The following is a 16,467-nucleotide window of genomic DNA, read 5'->3' as shown; positions in this document are numbered from 1 at the left end:
CGTAGTCTTTGTTGTCTAGTAATTTATACAATATGGATGGTGAATAGTCATATATCATGATTGTTGCTACTATTTAAGCGTATAGTTGAAATGACAATGGAAAACAGGCTACGGTTACTATGGTATTTTGCTCAGTGTATTATCATACCACATAAGCAGTGCACAACTAGTCAATTTTGTCACGAGACGCCACTTGCGATTGTCCGTATACCGGTTCTGCAATCGCTGAAAAAGTGAGTGAGATCCATTTTTAAGCATATAACTATTATCTCTCGTCGTTAATCGAAAACTGGGAACCAGGATAGCCAGAATCGGTTTATTTAGTTGCCCAATGATAATGGCTACCAATTTGTGTAGTTTTGAGTCCAGTTTAGAAATAAAAATTTACGGTTTTAAAGCGGCGAATTTAAGTGTTGGTTTACATGGTATTTAACACACTTAAGCCTATAACTCTTTAGTAACTACTTAACTTTTCAAATGGCGCAAAACTTCACTCGCACAGAACTTTACAGCTTCCTAGAGCTCGGCTACCAAGTGCCGCTGTATGAATTTATATGGATCAATGATTCATCAAGCGGATATAGGCTTCTGAGGATCAGTCGTGTTTTGTGATCTAATGTTTCTCGGTTCAAGTCGCGCAGTTGATATCGATCTTTTGTTTTTTATTGCATTCGATTTCAAACTCCTGTAATTTTAAAATCACACAATTTTTCATGTTCTTGAAACACATGAAAAATTGTGTGATTTTTCATGTTCTTGAAACACATGAAAAATTGATACATGAAAATCATGTTTTTCATGTATGTGAAACACGATGCTCCATTTATGTGCATCTTAAAATGCATGTGTATGATTTTTTTGTAGATTTATAATTTAGAAATTCGTGCCGCAATAAAGCTAATACCATCGTCGATTTGCATAGAAGTTAAAAATTTTGAATGTCCCCTAAATTTTTCATTGCTGCTTAATACCTGTAGGAATAATTGAAAGAAAATTTACCACGTGGAACAACAACCAAACTAACTGAATGAGTCATGAAATCTGCCATCCGAACCATTCCATAAAAAGCAGAACACCTTTTTTATCACCACAACTTCAAAACCTTGACACCTGTGTACATCCAACAGCAACCGCTTAACTTTAGCGTCTCCAAGCGCTATTCTGGTGCAAAAAAACTGTTTTAATTTTTACTCAATTTTCACCCCCAACACCACACCACAGGCACTTCCAACAATCCTGTAACGGCACACTTTTATCTCCGACGAAATGTTGTTTTTCCACACTGCTGCTCCACCTAGGAAAACCCGAAGCCGTAACTGAGCTCCACTGGAATGTTACACCGCATTACCTTTCCTTGGAGAAAGCTTTCCACTCAAGATCTTTGCTGTTTTCGTTGATCACATTCGATTAAATTTTAATAAGATGAGCAAAAGTTTTGGTAATTGCCTAAATAAATTGGGTTAAATAAAATTAAGCGGATTAAATGGCAAGGCCTTGGGAGCTCGATGAAAGAAGGTTTCCTCCACAGTTCGAGCCTGAAAAGACGACGAGAGAGAGAGGCTTCGATGGGATGTAAAAAGCCTGTAAAAGTGGATGGTTTTTGGCTGAAAAGTTCGACGCTTTGAAGTAGGTACGTACGCTCGTACCTACCCTGCAGATTGTCAGTTTGCTGGTAAGTTTTCCCTGAATAGGGTAGTGCGGGAAAATTGTCGAGCTACGGCTACAGGGATGACGGTGTTAGAGGACTGTCTGGAAAGTTGGCTTATGAACTTGATTATGTTCGAAATAGTAGGTTGGCATTAGATTAGCGGCAAGTTATTACTTTATTGGTGCTTAGCTACACAGCAATTGGGGTAGGCAATTCCGTAGGCAACTTATTTGGATTGTGAACCGGAAAATTTAAATACCGAAGGATTTCTCGCATTAGAAAGTAACTAAAATTGTTATCATCGGAGAAATGAATAATTTTAATCAATTTTTGTTAGGCGAAACGATTGCCTCAAAATCATTTACATTAAATCCTGTAAAGTAACATCCTTCCGCACAGCATTGTTGTAACCTTCTTTGTAACGATACCAAATAGGACTCTTGACGATTGTATCCGTTCCTCCTGTTTGATGATATAAATTCGAAGGAAATATGTTAGAGTTTGTAAACCACAGTAAAAAAATGTAAACACACCTTCCTGCACTGACACACTTGTTTCTCTTGTTGTGATTCTACCAAAGAAATCTTTGCAGACCTAAAACCAAAGAAAATAAATTATTGAATTCAAAATTGTAAAAAGATAACGTCAAATCTTGATTTGGATGGCTAATTAAAATAAGGTTTCTAGTATAGACAAAACTTATTAAAGGTACAAAAGTGAAAGCAAGAACAAGCCATGCTTAATATAACAAACGAATAATTCCTTTTAACCATGAAAACAAGCAACGTATCTGCGCATCAAGCATCGAATTAAAATTTCTATCTCAATATTTTTTATGCATTAACTATCTTATAACCGGAGACTGACAAATATTATATATGCGCTATCTTTGTATCTTTGTACAAGACGTCCAATTTTCTGGATTATCTGAAGAGAAGATAAGCATACTCGATTTCAAATATCAATTTTAGTTACGAAACCAATCCTATCAAACCAATCAAAAGTAAGATTGGATCTATCGTTTCGATTCACCGGAAAGAAATACGTACCGGGAAGTCCTGACATCGCGAGCGGATAGGCAAGCAAGCGAAAAGAAGCAACCAAACCAAATCCAAACAGTGGGATGTAGTACTTTTTCTATCAACCGTTCAATCAAACTTATTCCTCTACTGTTTCAATTTGGCTCCAACGAAAGGCGGCGCCACATCCGAGGCGAGAGCATGGTTTTAGCCCGCCTCACGGTGCAATCAATCTGAATAATAAAAATATTTCCAAAATTGATCGTTGATGGCTTGGAAAACTGGTGTGGTTTGATTACCATCACATTTTCCCTCGGTGGAGTGGTTACTGCGAAGATACGGGAAAAGTTACCATACAGCGCTAGGGGAACAGGGGGCAGGTGATTTAAAAACAAAATGTGAAAGTGTGCATCGAAGTAATCGACATACGGAAAAACGACCTATAATAATTATGTAAATGGTGCGATTTTCTGGAAATACTTGAAATTATTCCATGTTTGAATAGATAGAGAATGACTACTTCAATGAAAAGTATCACTATGAACAAAAGTATTGTTCTTAATCTGATAAAAACACATTCCAGTGTTTTTTCTATTTTCATTAAGAATTTGCTCAAATTGTTTCAGCTATAACTGCTCCATTTTGGTGAGGGTACTAATAAAATTAACAGTGTATTAGTAACAAGTTTAAAACAAAATTGTGATACTTTCTTTTTAATTTTATATTTACTTGTCTGATTTTTCAAAAAACTGGAATCATTTTTAGTTTTTATTGTATAATTTTAAGAGTGCCTAATGCATTTAATGCAACCTTTATTCAGATACCATTTTACACAATTAGCCGTCAAAACGATTCGTAGAAAGTACTTTCTACCCTTCTAAAAATCGGTCTTCCGTCGAATTGGATCCTCCACTCGTGCAAAACATATGGTTAACTATACTGAAGATGTAAGCAAAGTTACATCCAAATCGGAGTATATAAAATCTGTTCACTTGTTACCCATTTCGGGGGAATTACTAGCACACTACTTATGCCAAGTCATTCTTGAAATATGGCAGCATAACAACTACCGTACACGAAGAACGTATCAAATCAGTACAAAAACTATTTTTGACCGTAAATAAGCTCAACTGGACTGCATTTCTTTTTCCGTCATATGAAGCACGTCTCAGAGTTGCAATGCTTTACATAATTACCGACATTATCGAACACGAATCTACAAGATTAATACTACAGGATGAGCAATGTCATATGAAATCGAAGGTAGATTTAGTTTCGTTTTTATTTAATTGACTCAAATTTTGCATAAGTAGTCTTCATGCCCAAAAAGGGACAATTTGCGTAATTAGTTTGCCATTTTAACTCTAGTATAACTTTCCAGAAGGTCCTAAGTAAAAATTCCTTGAACATTTTCAAAAGGCTATAGCGAAAAACTGTGAAAAACATATCTTATTTTGTTCTGAAAATAAAACCTAAAAAGCAATTTGCTCAAAATAGGTATTTTTGATTCTTTTTAATGTGTTTTATATGTTGTAGCTGACAACTGATATTGTTTTTTGCACTACAACTCATGATGGCGGAATAATGGATCAAAAAGTTATAGTCAATTTGTTATAACAAAATGTTTTAACATTTTTTCGTGATGTTTTCCGACGCAATTTTCTAAAAGAAAGCAAATTATTCAATCGAAATTGAGTTAAACAATATTTTACTAAATGATATCGTTCTCGAGACAGGAAATTTTAAGTAACAACAACGAGGGTTGTTACTTATGTATCTAGCCTGAAAATTAAAACAGTATTATCGCTCTAAAAATGATTTTTGAACGCTTCAACGGCTTCTTCAGGAGTATTAAATCGCTCTCCACGCAGTTTATTCTTCACGGAAGGAAACGAATAAAAGTCGTTAGGTGCCAAGTCAGGACTACACAGCTGGTGGCCCATCAATTCGACGTTTTGGGTGCTCAAATATTCGGTTGTTTGAGCCGATGTGTGAGAGCATGCATTATCGTGATGAAGAATGATTGACGGTCTTACGATCCGCAAAAGCAACGGTAGCGACATGTCCGTTTATACCGAAAAAAACGTGCCTTATCCACCTAGCAGTGAGATGATACCTTTTTTTTATAAATCCGCATGTGTTTTTTGGCATGAATATTCATCGGTGTTTTAGTTCTCATGACATTATTTTAATGACCGTCGTTTCAAGCGGCAATTCGAGATTTCAATCGTCAATCGGATCGAATTTTATTCTAAGCGTGTGACAATCGATAGAACATTCCATGAGGTGTTGAAGTAAGTTCCATTTTAGAGTTTTTCGCAATTATTTACGGCACTTCCAGAGCCGGTATTCAGCAACCAGCATAACCTCAAAGATTTGTATGGCCATAAATTAATATGACGAATAAATTGCAATAGTTTTGAGTCCAACTGTCATCTTCTACATTGGTTTGAATTTTAAAAACTCATCACCCTGTAATTCCACAATCGGAAGTCAGAATTGGATAAAATTCAATAATTATGTAATGGATCCTTTGGTTTTTGAAATTCGATTTGGCCTGTTTTGAGAAAACGATTGAGCAGTGAGAAACGATTCAATACTGGAATCGGAACTCGAAAATCGGTGTAGCCGAAGTCAGTTAAATACACCTGATGAGCTGAATTGTTTACATTTGATTCAAAATGTTTGTAAATCAGTGTAGACATCTTTGAGAAATCGTAGAGCGAATTAAATTTTTGGGTATCTTCCGAATCGAAAACTGAAATAAGTATATTTGGTTACCGACTATCCAAATCTGCAAACCCGTTAAACCAGATTAATTTATGTGGAATGACCATTTCCGAACTAATCACCATGTATCCCTCTAAACCGGAGGTTGGATCTGACTATAAAGCAAGATGTTTCAAAGGATCTTAAGACCTTTCAATTGAATTTTAGGTGGTTTTTAGATCGGCTCAACCATTCACGAGGAAAATGAGTTACATTATTTTAATATCGTTTTACATATCATCCTGTAGTTCCGGAACCAGAAGTCGGATCCAAATGTAATTCAGGAACCTTGTTTGGGACTTTTCATATCTGAGTTTGTAGAAAACGGTTGAGTCATCTCCGAGAAAATTAAGTGAAATTATTTGTCACACACGCATTTGCTGAATTTGACGAACTGATTCGAATCGTATATGGGTGTTATGTTCATCCAGCATTTATTGCTGTTAGTAGTTTAAATCAATATAATTATGGAATTTCTTTCAACTCGGATATGCTGCCATCATCTGGTTTACATATGTCATATTCGAACGATTATGTTGCCAAAAACGAACCGTGCTAAAATCGGTCCGAGGCAAAATGTTATGAAAAAGGATGCTGTACACAGCCTTTTTTTGGTATTTAGAAACAATTGTATTGTATATCTCTTTGTTGACAACACACACACATCGATTGGTATATGACACACGGCCTTCCGGGTCTCGGAAAACTTTCCTAAAGTTTGAGCGAACTTTATACCTATTTTTCATATTTATAAAAAAAGGTAAAACAAGTCACTACTTTTTTGAAGTGTTTCGAGCGCGACCAACTTTCGTTGGATTTGGTTCTTCTTGGAACAACCATACAGTCGACTGCTGTTTAGTTTCGGGCTCATATAAATAAATATATGTTTCGTCACCCGTGTGAATGTTTTACACCAAATTTGAAATACCACGATTAATTTTTTTCAGCTTGCACCAATCGACAATTTTTTTTGAGCGATTGTCAAATTATGTGAGATCCAATGTACATGCAAAATAACTTATAAGCTTTTCATACTAATGCCTAAAGCTGCCTCAATTTCACGGTACGTCACATGACGATATTCCATTATCAAATTTTTCACAAAATCGATATTTTCTGGCGAAACAATTAATTTCGGACAAACTTCTTTGAATTCAAATTAAAACAAATAGCGCTCAAATGACAGAATGAAGATGGTAATGGTTAAAAATGTCAAACTTTATTATGGAAAATTCAAATCCACCGGGCAACACTTAATGTTGCCGAGGCTGAATACATAAGTAACAACCTATGTACTGGAAATCTTTTACGTTCGGTCATTTTCGAATGTTTCTCGAGTCTTGTTAACTTTGAAGTATTTTTTTCTGAAAGAGTAGGTCATGTTTTACTTCTATGTATGTAGTAATTCTGTAATATACTAAATTTTATATAGTATTAGATTGTATAAAATAATATACATTGTGAGAAAATTCATCAGAAAAAGATAAAAAGAAGAAAGTGTGCAAAATTTAAAAAAATTGTGAAGTAGTTTTTGAATGACGATGGACACGCACTTTCAAAACCTGCTTTCGAGAGAAACGCGTTTAAAGCTTATTGTTTATAAAATCGAAGGAAAAACATTATTTTTCTAGGCGGCGCTTAGAGTCTAACTCTTTCGCAAAATCATATTTATTCTTTGTATTTTGTCATAATAAATCATTTCAAGGATGTTTTGTTAAATTCAGCGAGTCAATCGATACAGAAGTCTTGGGCCAACCCACCTTAACTTCCAGAGTTTTGTTCCGATAGGCTCGAAAATTTGACACAGTATTCTTGAAATGTTTTACTATAAAAAAAAAGATTTTCCAAAAGTGTTAGACCCGCTCCTTAACCCCTTCACGACCATAAGATGTGCAGGACGAAATATGTCAGTACAAGACAATATTTTAGCTACCCCCCAAATTAAGAGAATATCACCAGATAAACATGGCAGGGTGCATAAGGTTCCTATAATTTCATGGGAAATATTTTCCCTATGATTTTTAGAAATAAATAAAAAAAAGAGTTGGGTTTATTATATCGTAATTTAATTTATTGCTTTAATTGTTTTGATTTCAGAATAGTAAAATAAATAGTTAGTTATGGCATTCTACGAAACGATTTCATGTACTTGAGAACGTTGCACATAACACATTTATTATGTGTTCTAATTTATATACGTCATTTAGCGCAAACTTTTTTAGTGCAATAAATATTGATAGTTTTTTTTTTTTACTTATTCGTTCAGAAACACACTTGTCGCCTTGGAAATAAGTTTTCTTTAACATTCAGTAAAAGAAAACATCGATTTAACAGTAATTGAAGAACCTACAACGATATTAATAGAAGGGAAACACATTTCTTTTGGTCGTTAAGGGGTTAAAGTGTATTCGCATTTATTGAACACCTTGTAGGCAGGAAAGAACTCTCAAATAATAGAATACATATATTATACAATAATATTTGTTGAACGAAGAGATAGTTAAGTAAAATAGAGTAACCATTGAAAAAAACTGGTGACTGAAAGTGGGAAAAAAAACTTCTGCAATTGTGGCCTTTAACAACACGGAAGCAGGAACCCTGTGGATTTATTTTTGCCTGATTCATTTTACAGTTAGATTTCACACGGCCTCTAGGGTAGATCTGTTCGAAGGAAAATAATATTGTACTGATAGCACTGTCTTCTAACGGACCCCAGCTCTTTAAACTACAGGTTACAAATCTGCGCCATCTGTTTTTAAGTAATGATATACTAGTTATCTGGAACTGTTGCCATACAATAAATTTCAAACACTTTTAGCGAATGAACAATAAAAAAGAAAATGTGTTTAATCGTAAAGTTGATCAAATGAACAATTCCACCGATTGAATAAATTTTGCATGTTGAGTTCAATTTTAATTTTGTAATTTCAAAAAATTGCCTTTTTCGAATCCGTCTCTCGTTGGGTAATGACGGGGCTGATGACGGCTTCACGTCAAAACCCCTGTTTTAATCCTGTTAGTGGTGTAATGATGCCTTTCTCATATCAAGCATATTGCAGAGTGCCAATTGGATTGCCGATTTCAATTTCCCGGTTTTCTAACCGGTTTTCCTGGTTCGCGAGACAAAAATTTGAAAAAAAAAAACAAATCACCTATGTTCAGTATTTTCAAAAATATTTCTATCATTCAAGCTTCCAATAGAAATTCCATGCCCAAAAGAACATCAAGAGTTGAAAAATGAAGTATTTTTCGGGTATTTCGATTAAGAAATAGGAAATATTCATTATGACAAGTGCACATAACAATGACAAAAAATTTTTATTGCCTTTCTTATGCAGAGAGGTTATGCAATCACTATGAAAACCGATTTTCGAACTAAGGTCCGGAGGGTTGTGTGTCATATACCATTCGAATCAGTTCTTCCGATTTTCTTGTGGTCTCATACGAATTTCATCCGAATCCGACTTCCGGTTGTGAAGAGGTGGTGATCTGCTAAGTGAAAATATCAGCTCAGATCTTAATTACAAACTGTTTCTTCGGTTCGACGGCTTCCTTCTATCCATTATATGAGTGCTGTTTTGTTAATTACGCCGCTCCCAGCATTAAATAGTGCATTATCAACAATACGCTGAGACACAAGGCTTTCAATACGTTTTTGTTCAAGAGTATTTGCTTGATGGAAGATTAAAGATGTCAATAATCCTTAGAACTACGTTTAAAAATCTCATCCACAATTTGTCCAAACATTCATCTTCTGAATCGACAGCACTACCCATATCAATGTATTCCATCTAACAGTTCGGCTGAAAAGTTCGTGTCGTTTAATAGAAACACACATTTTTTGCCAAAAATTCGTTTTTATTATTCAACATAATTGCCATCAGAGGCGATACAGCGATTATAGCGATCTTCCAACTTTTCGATACCATTTTTGTAGTACGATTTGTCCTTTGCCTCAAAATAGGCCTCAGTTTCAGCGATTACCTCTTCATTGCTTCTAAATTTTTTACCAGCGAGCATTCTCTTGAGGTCTGAGAACAGGAAAAAGTCACTGGGGCCAAATCTGGAGAATACGGTGGATGAGAGAGCAATTCGAAGCCCAATTCGTTCAATTTCAGCATGGTTTTCATCGACTTGTGACACGGTGCATTGTCTTGATGAAAATTGTCTTTCTGGATCACGGGTTCTTCAAATGAGGCCGTTTTATGAAATTTCGTCCTTCAAACGCTCTAATAACGCTATATAATAGTCACTGTTGATGGTTTTTCCCTTTTCAAGGTAGTCGATGAAAATTATACCATGCGAATCCCAAAATACAGACGCCATAACCTTACCGGCCGATTGTTGAGTCTTTTCACGCTTTGGGTTCGGTTCATCGCGTGCAGTCCACTCAGCTGACTGTCGATTGGACTCCGGAGTGAAGTGATGGAGCCATGTTTCGTCCATTGTTACATATCGACGAAAAAAATCGGGTTTATTTCGATATAACAGCTCCAAGCACTGCTCAGAATCATCAATTCGTTGTTGTTTTTGATCGATTGTGAGCTCACGCGGCACCCATTATGCACAAAGCTTTCTCATATACAAATATTCGTGAATAATATGTCCAACATATTCCTTTGATATCTTTAGGGTGTCAGCTATCTCGATCAACTTCACTTTACGGTCATTGGAAATCATTTTGTGGATTTTTTTTCACGTTTTCATCGGTAACAGCCTCTTTTGGACGTCCACTGCGTTCATCGTCTTCGGTGCTCATATGACCAGTACGAAATTTTGCAAACCACTTACGAATTGTTGCTTCACCCGGTGCAGAGTCTGGATAACACTCATCAAGCCATTTTTTGGTATCGGCGGCACTTTTTTTCATCAAAAAGTAGTGTTTCATCAACACACGAAATTCCTTTTTTTCCATTTTTTTCACAATAATAAAAGTAGCTTCACTAAAAAGGCAATATCTCACAAACTAATAATCAGACAGCTGTCAAATTTATAATCGTATCTTTTGAAGGTTGGTACTAACTGAAAATGGTATGGATTTAATTCTAGTGGCGCCCTCTCATAGAAACGATACGAACTTTTCAGCCGATCTGTTATATTTTGTCTGTTACTTCGCCACTAATGTTATCCGGATCCACTTCAAGATAAAAACTCAACCTTTTTGACTATTTCAAATGAATTCGAGGTAACAAATTAAAACAAGAAACATATCTGACCAACAGATATGATAAAATGTGATATGATATGGATATGATCACGAAGGAATACAACATTTGTCCAAAAATCAACGCATTTTATTCAGACTTCATGCTTTTTCCAATAATGCTCTTAAGTGCAGCTTTCACACCAAATTCGATTATTTTTGGTGTTTTCTAGGTTGCCAGAAATACGATCAGACATTTTAAAACCGAATAATTAAATATTTAATTTAAAGCCATATAATTAAAATTAATATATTTATTTTTCTAACTATTCAGTCTTTTTAAGGCTATCTGTAAAATCAGTCCTTCTCAAGACTTATTCAAACTAGGTGTGTACTCTAGAAATGTGCAAAACCGTTCATTTCAAAGAACCGCTCAAAACTGAATAGTTCTACAGAAAGAATTAGTTCTATTGAACGATCTTCTGAAACTTTGTATGTTTCTTCAAAAATAATATGAAAGCGTTCAAATTATATTTTGTGGTAAACAGATTCAATAATAGTGAGTGCTTTTTGCATGTAATCCAATAATCATTCTCTTTTGTATACGTTTTCAAAGGTCACGAATGAATGCAACTTCTACCAAATTCCTCAAACCAGCAAATATCATTCTTCAATCAAGAACTCCCGTTTACTCACTTTTCGAGGAGAACTAGTTCTTTAGAGCTGTTCGCGAACGGATTGTCTATCTCTAGTGTATTCCAAAACTATCTTAGCCTAGTGTGGTCTAGAAAAAAGTATACCTAAGATTAAAAATGAATGAACAAGGAACAATTCTCCTCCCGATATTCTTTCATAATAGGATTTTGGCGACGCAGAATAAAAACCTACTTAAATACTTAAAATGAACGCTTATCGCCCTGGGAATACAACAACAATCTATGACTCTAGTGACTGACGGTACATAAAGCCAAAGTCGACAGCTTTTTTAATTGTGTGAATCTTATTGAAAACAATACCAAGATTACAACAGGAGAATTGTCTCAAAATAACATTACTGAGACAAATTATGATGAAACTAGGGCAACCATTAACCCCCTTAAAAAGATGAAATAATGTTTAAAAAACTTGAATGTAAAAGTTTACATAATATGTTTGCAAAAGTAATATCAGGTAACATGTTTAATAAAATTATTTTATTAAACATGTTACCTGATATTTCTTTTGCAAACATATTATGCAAACTGACACTAGAATTTGATAGAAATCCAGTAAAAGCATCCTAATTATCCTTATTTTTCATTATGAGCATTCAATGTGCTGTTATTGATAACAACTAAGAAAGCTCTTATGCTTTCTGATTGATTGAAAATTGCTGCCAAACCCTTACAAAAATGGTTGAACGAGACATGGGATGTTGCCCCATCTCCAATTGATTTTGCACCATAAAACATGAAACATGTAAGATGTTTCAAAACTTTTACTGAACTTATCGCTCAAACACAAAATTGAGTATTGCCTCCGACTTTTTACTTGTTGGATCAGGAAAATCATTCTGCTGAAAATCGTGACTAAGATCAGGGCTATATTCAACGCAATACTCAACAATTTCGAAACCGGAAGTTGGATCCGGATGAAATTCAGAAATTCCGCATGGAACCACGAGACCTTTCATTCGAATAGTTATTTTTTAACCATAAATCTAAGCGAATGAAACTGAAAATAGAACCAAATTTGCATCGCCAAAACCCTTCTTTTTTCTCTTCAACACGAACATTCAATTTGTCTGATATGTATTTTTCGTGCTAAAATGAAAAACGAAATCAATCAAGCAATCAAAAGTATAGATAACCTTCCACCGCGAACAAGTCTCATTTTTTATCTGGATACGGTAATCAACGACTGAACCGATATATTTCATCATCGTTACCAGGTAACCCCATGGAGGAATAGGAATTTTCGCGTTTATAAATTGAGAAACAATTGATTCTATTTCCATTGTTTTCCATACAAATCGAAATGTACTGAAAAAATTCGCGCATCCGGTTATCATCCCCCATTTTCCAATCATTCTGCATATCAAACAAATTCCGGCATAGAAAAATGAAGCAATCAAAATTGAAAATGAAAAACACACTTACCACTTGTTTCACTTTCTGGATCACGGGTTTCGGTTTGAGGGTTTGCAAATGATTTGGTAGTTCGGACGACGATGTTTCCGTTTTCTTCATGCTCTGCTTCGTTTTGTTACGAGAGTCACCGGATCCTTTGCCGATCTCAGTCAATTTAGCACTGGGAGCTCTCACGGTGGCTGCCTTCGGTTGAGCACGTCGCATCTGCTCCAGTTCAACTTCTCTCGCGACAATTTGTTTACCGAAATAACTTAGATTTTGAGCGGAAGTACCCTGAAACTGACCTAGCAGATCAATGTCAGGGTTCATCTGGTACTGATAGGTTCCGTCGGCTGATTTCAACTGGATATAGTTTAAACCGAAGTCAGCCATAACCTCCACGGTGTGAGTCAGGTCAGATTTTTCCCTGTTAAAAGAAATGAATCAATATCACAAAAATGAATAGAAATTCAACGAATGTATTTACTTGGGCGTCAAAAGTTGCAACGAAACTGAACGCAGCGCGGGATTAATTACGCGCTTCAGTAGCGGTACCGTGTCCAGCAGAACCGTTGGTCCCTCTCCAATGCCTTTCAGGTGCGCTGAAAGGCCCTTCCGCAGCCCGGTCAGGATCAGCTTACAGGTAGCCAGCTTTTGAGAAGTCTGTGGAAAATTGCAAGTAGCGGAGGAAATGAGAAAAACTGAATAAAAGATTTTATTTTTTCAACAGAGATCAAAAGAGAAATTACAACGGGAAAAAAATTAAATTCCTCGAATGGGCGATGAAAAAAAAGGGTAAAGGATAAAAAAGAAAGTAAATGAATATTGAATAATTAATAAAATCATTTCATGAAATGCTTTTTCGGCGGGTACTGCTAATTATCATCAGATTTCATTTCACCAGGTTTAATTTAAAAATGTTAACATTTCCTTCGGCCATAGCACGAAAGGTTTAGCAACGCCCAGCGTCAATCTTATCAGAGATTTCGCGAACACCATTTCGGCCGAAAAAAAAACAGAACCGTGCCAAAATCAGAGAACCTATTATACCTGGACGAGCACGGTAGGAAAACACTTCGGCCGGAATTGACTCACACGGTGAAACACGTCGAGAGCACTGTTATGCAGCTTTATAATTGCTGCATAAATTATGCATGTCCTGCAGAAAGAAACCACATTAAGAGGCCGTTATTTACTAATGCACGAGCGAGGCCGCCAACCACGTTTGCCAAGTTGCTGGCTTGCTGTGGCGCGGTAGGCATTCGGTTGACATAAACACGTTTGTCATAAAATGATATCGCAGCCCTATTTCGTGAAGGTTTTTTCCTTAGTTTCGTTATCAGTATCATATTCTAACTCGGAATCAACATTTCAACAAAGCTGGGCTCATTTTAATGCTACTCCTTGTCCATTAAACAGGTTCAAAGTACTAATGGCTATAACAATAGTGCAGAATTTTGCTACGCCAATTCAAACGCACCATTCAAACGCTGCGCCAAATGCTGTTACTTCTATAAATCAAATTCATGTCAAATACCCTTTTTTAGGGCTTGAACTAAATAGTGCATGAACATCATCATCAGTATATAAACCAGCTGGAAGTAAAACTAAATCTTTTTCCGCTATTTTTTTTACTAATTTTGCATTGCATATTGCTATTGCGCAGTGAAAACTGATAAATTAACATTACCAATGTGATTACGATCCAAACTGATTATTTTCATCTAGTATTCATTTTATTGCGGATTAAACAACAGGTCATGAATATATATTCTTGATTCTGTTTATATATTCGACATATAAGTTAATTTGAAATGTATGTGTGAGACCAGTTTTGAAGATTTATAACCTTTTTGTGTTCATTTATGCGAAGTTTTAGATTTTTTGGTGGAATTTTTCTGATCCGGAGAGTTGAATAATTATTAGGATACATGAGCGACAATAACAAAAAAAGTTTTCTGCGGCCTAATTCACATATTCAAGTTAACATGAATAGACATGAATGAAACATTAATTTCCAAAGCTTTTTATCAAAAAATTTCTGTATATGATACTGTGAACTAAAACATAGCAGAATTAAAAAAGTGATTGAGCGTTATATGAGCGGTTGATGAGTGCAACTTATCGTTGAAAGTAATTTTGAGTACGAAAACCGAATTATTTTTTTTTTTAAAGGTATTTTTATTCAGGCCTATTTGCGTACAAGCTTTACGTGGCCGAATTAGCCGATTTTTTAAATAATACATTTTTTGAAGTGGATTTCGTTGTCACTTCTTCCATTTCCCTCCTGCGAGGGTTGAGGGGCACTTTGTTCGTGACTCGTCTCGTCATCCATTGCCGCATCGGTGGTTTTGTTGTTGATTTCCGTCTTCTTTTCGTTTTCCTTGATGTTCGCAGTCTTGAGCTCGTTGCTAGTTGCTGTAGGAGCGCCTTGTTGTACATTGGTTGCAGTTGTTAGTTGGTTTGATGGTGAAACAGGAGTATTGCGCTCACTAGTTTCCATTGTTGAACGGTTGACCTTGTCTTTGATTGAAGATGTCCTTTTCGCAGTTTCGGTGCAAGGTTTACCGTAGTGTGCAGGTTGTTCACAAAACTGGCATGTAACCAGCTGATTTTCATAGGTAATCAGCGTTTTACACGGATGTGTCCCACCTTGACCACAAATGATGTAAGATGGAATTGCCTTACGTAGTTGCATACGTACCACTCGCACGCCATTCCGGATGCCGGAGAAAAAAATCCGCCATACTTCTATTTCGATGGAAAGAACTTCACCGTACTGCGACATATTGTCCCGAACGAACTTATCGCTGGCCTGCTGGGGAAGGTCATGCACGCGTACTTCTATGGCATTGTCCACCATGTGCAAGGCTTGTAGGCCAAGATTCCGACTTTGTTAAATCGTATTTGACCATTCCGTACACTCTATTGTTCACTGTACTGTATCGTCTTTGTTTTTGTTGTTTCGATCGTATATGATTTGCGACCGTAAATGATTTTCGACTGCGTCGTGTGAGATGCGAGCGCGAACTGAAAACCGAATTAATGTTTCGTGTGCCAAAACCGGGGCAGAAAACGTTTAAAGTCATGTTTAAAGCAAGAAACGGGCAAAAATTTTCAAATGGGATAACCGGATAAAATCTTAGCTGGTACTTTCAGAGCAAACGTGTTGATTTTAAATATAAAAAGAGCGCGTATGCAGTAGGTCTGCTGCTACTCTGTGCAATATGCAGTTCCCAAAATTAAAAAAAAAAGTCACGATTTTAATTTTGTTACCTTATTTTTTAATTCACTGTGTTCGGTTTTTTTTATTCACAATTGGAAATATTGGTTCACATTTTAGTGTGCAAAATGGGCTTATTTACACCTCTGCCTCAAACCATAGCAGTGTTTGGCCAGGTTTAAACGTAACAAACCGAAATTTTACGTCGATATGTGACAATGGATGAAACATGGATTCATCACTTCACTCCGGAATCAAAACAATCGTAATCTGAGTGGATAGTAACAGGTGAACCTCGTCCAAAGCGTCCCGAAAGCACAACAAAGGTTCTGCTGGAAAGGTTCTGGCCTCGGTATTTTGGGATGTGCGTGGTGTAATATTTATCGACTATCTTGAGAAAGGAAAGACCATTAGCAGTGAAATTTATTGGACCGTTTGAAGGCTGATTGAAGTTTTGTTTCATAAAGACAACGCACCGTGACACGAGTCAATCAAAATAATGACAAAACTACATGAATTGAACTTCGAATTGCTCCCACATCCACCGTATTCGCCAA

The 16,467-nt window shown here is 36.0% G+C and overlaps 1 protein-coding gene across 2 annotated transcripts in view; it reads right to left on the bottom strand.

Annotated features, from left to right (window-relative positions):
* Nucleotides 1-1,956: 1,956 nt before the first annotated feature.
* The window catches only part of LOC131427339 (chromosome transmission fidelity protein 18 homolog), a 40,226-nt gene continuing 25,715 nt past the window's right edge, over nucleotides 1,957-16,467 (bottom strand). For both annotated transcript variants that reach the window (XM_058590429.1, XM_058590428.1), the window contains 4 exons: nucleotides 13,175-13,350; nucleotides 12,718-13,114; nucleotides 2,182-2,242; nucleotides 1,957-2,110 (listed from right to left, as the gene is read on the bottom strand). In XM_058590429.1, coding sequence (XP_058446412.1) covers nucleotides 2,010-2,110; nucleotides 2,182-2,242; nucleotides 12,718-13,114; nucleotides 13,175-13,350 — 735 coding nt within the window. In that variant the 3' untranslated portion in view covers nucleotides 1,957-2,009. The remainder of the gene's footprint in view (nucleotides 2,111-2,181; nucleotides 2,243-12,717; nucleotides 13,115-13,174; nucleotides 13,351-16,467) is intronic.

The sequence above is a fragment of the Malaya genurostris genome, chromosome 2, assembly GCF_030247185.1.
Source record: "Malaya genurostris strain Urasoe2022 chromosome 2, Malgen_1.1, whole genome shotgun sequence".
Taxonomy (NCBI): Eukaryota; Metazoa; Arthropoda; class Insecta; order Diptera; family Culicidae; genus Malaya; species Malaya genurostris.
This window is presented reverse-complemented; position numbering and strand designations above follow the sequence as displayed.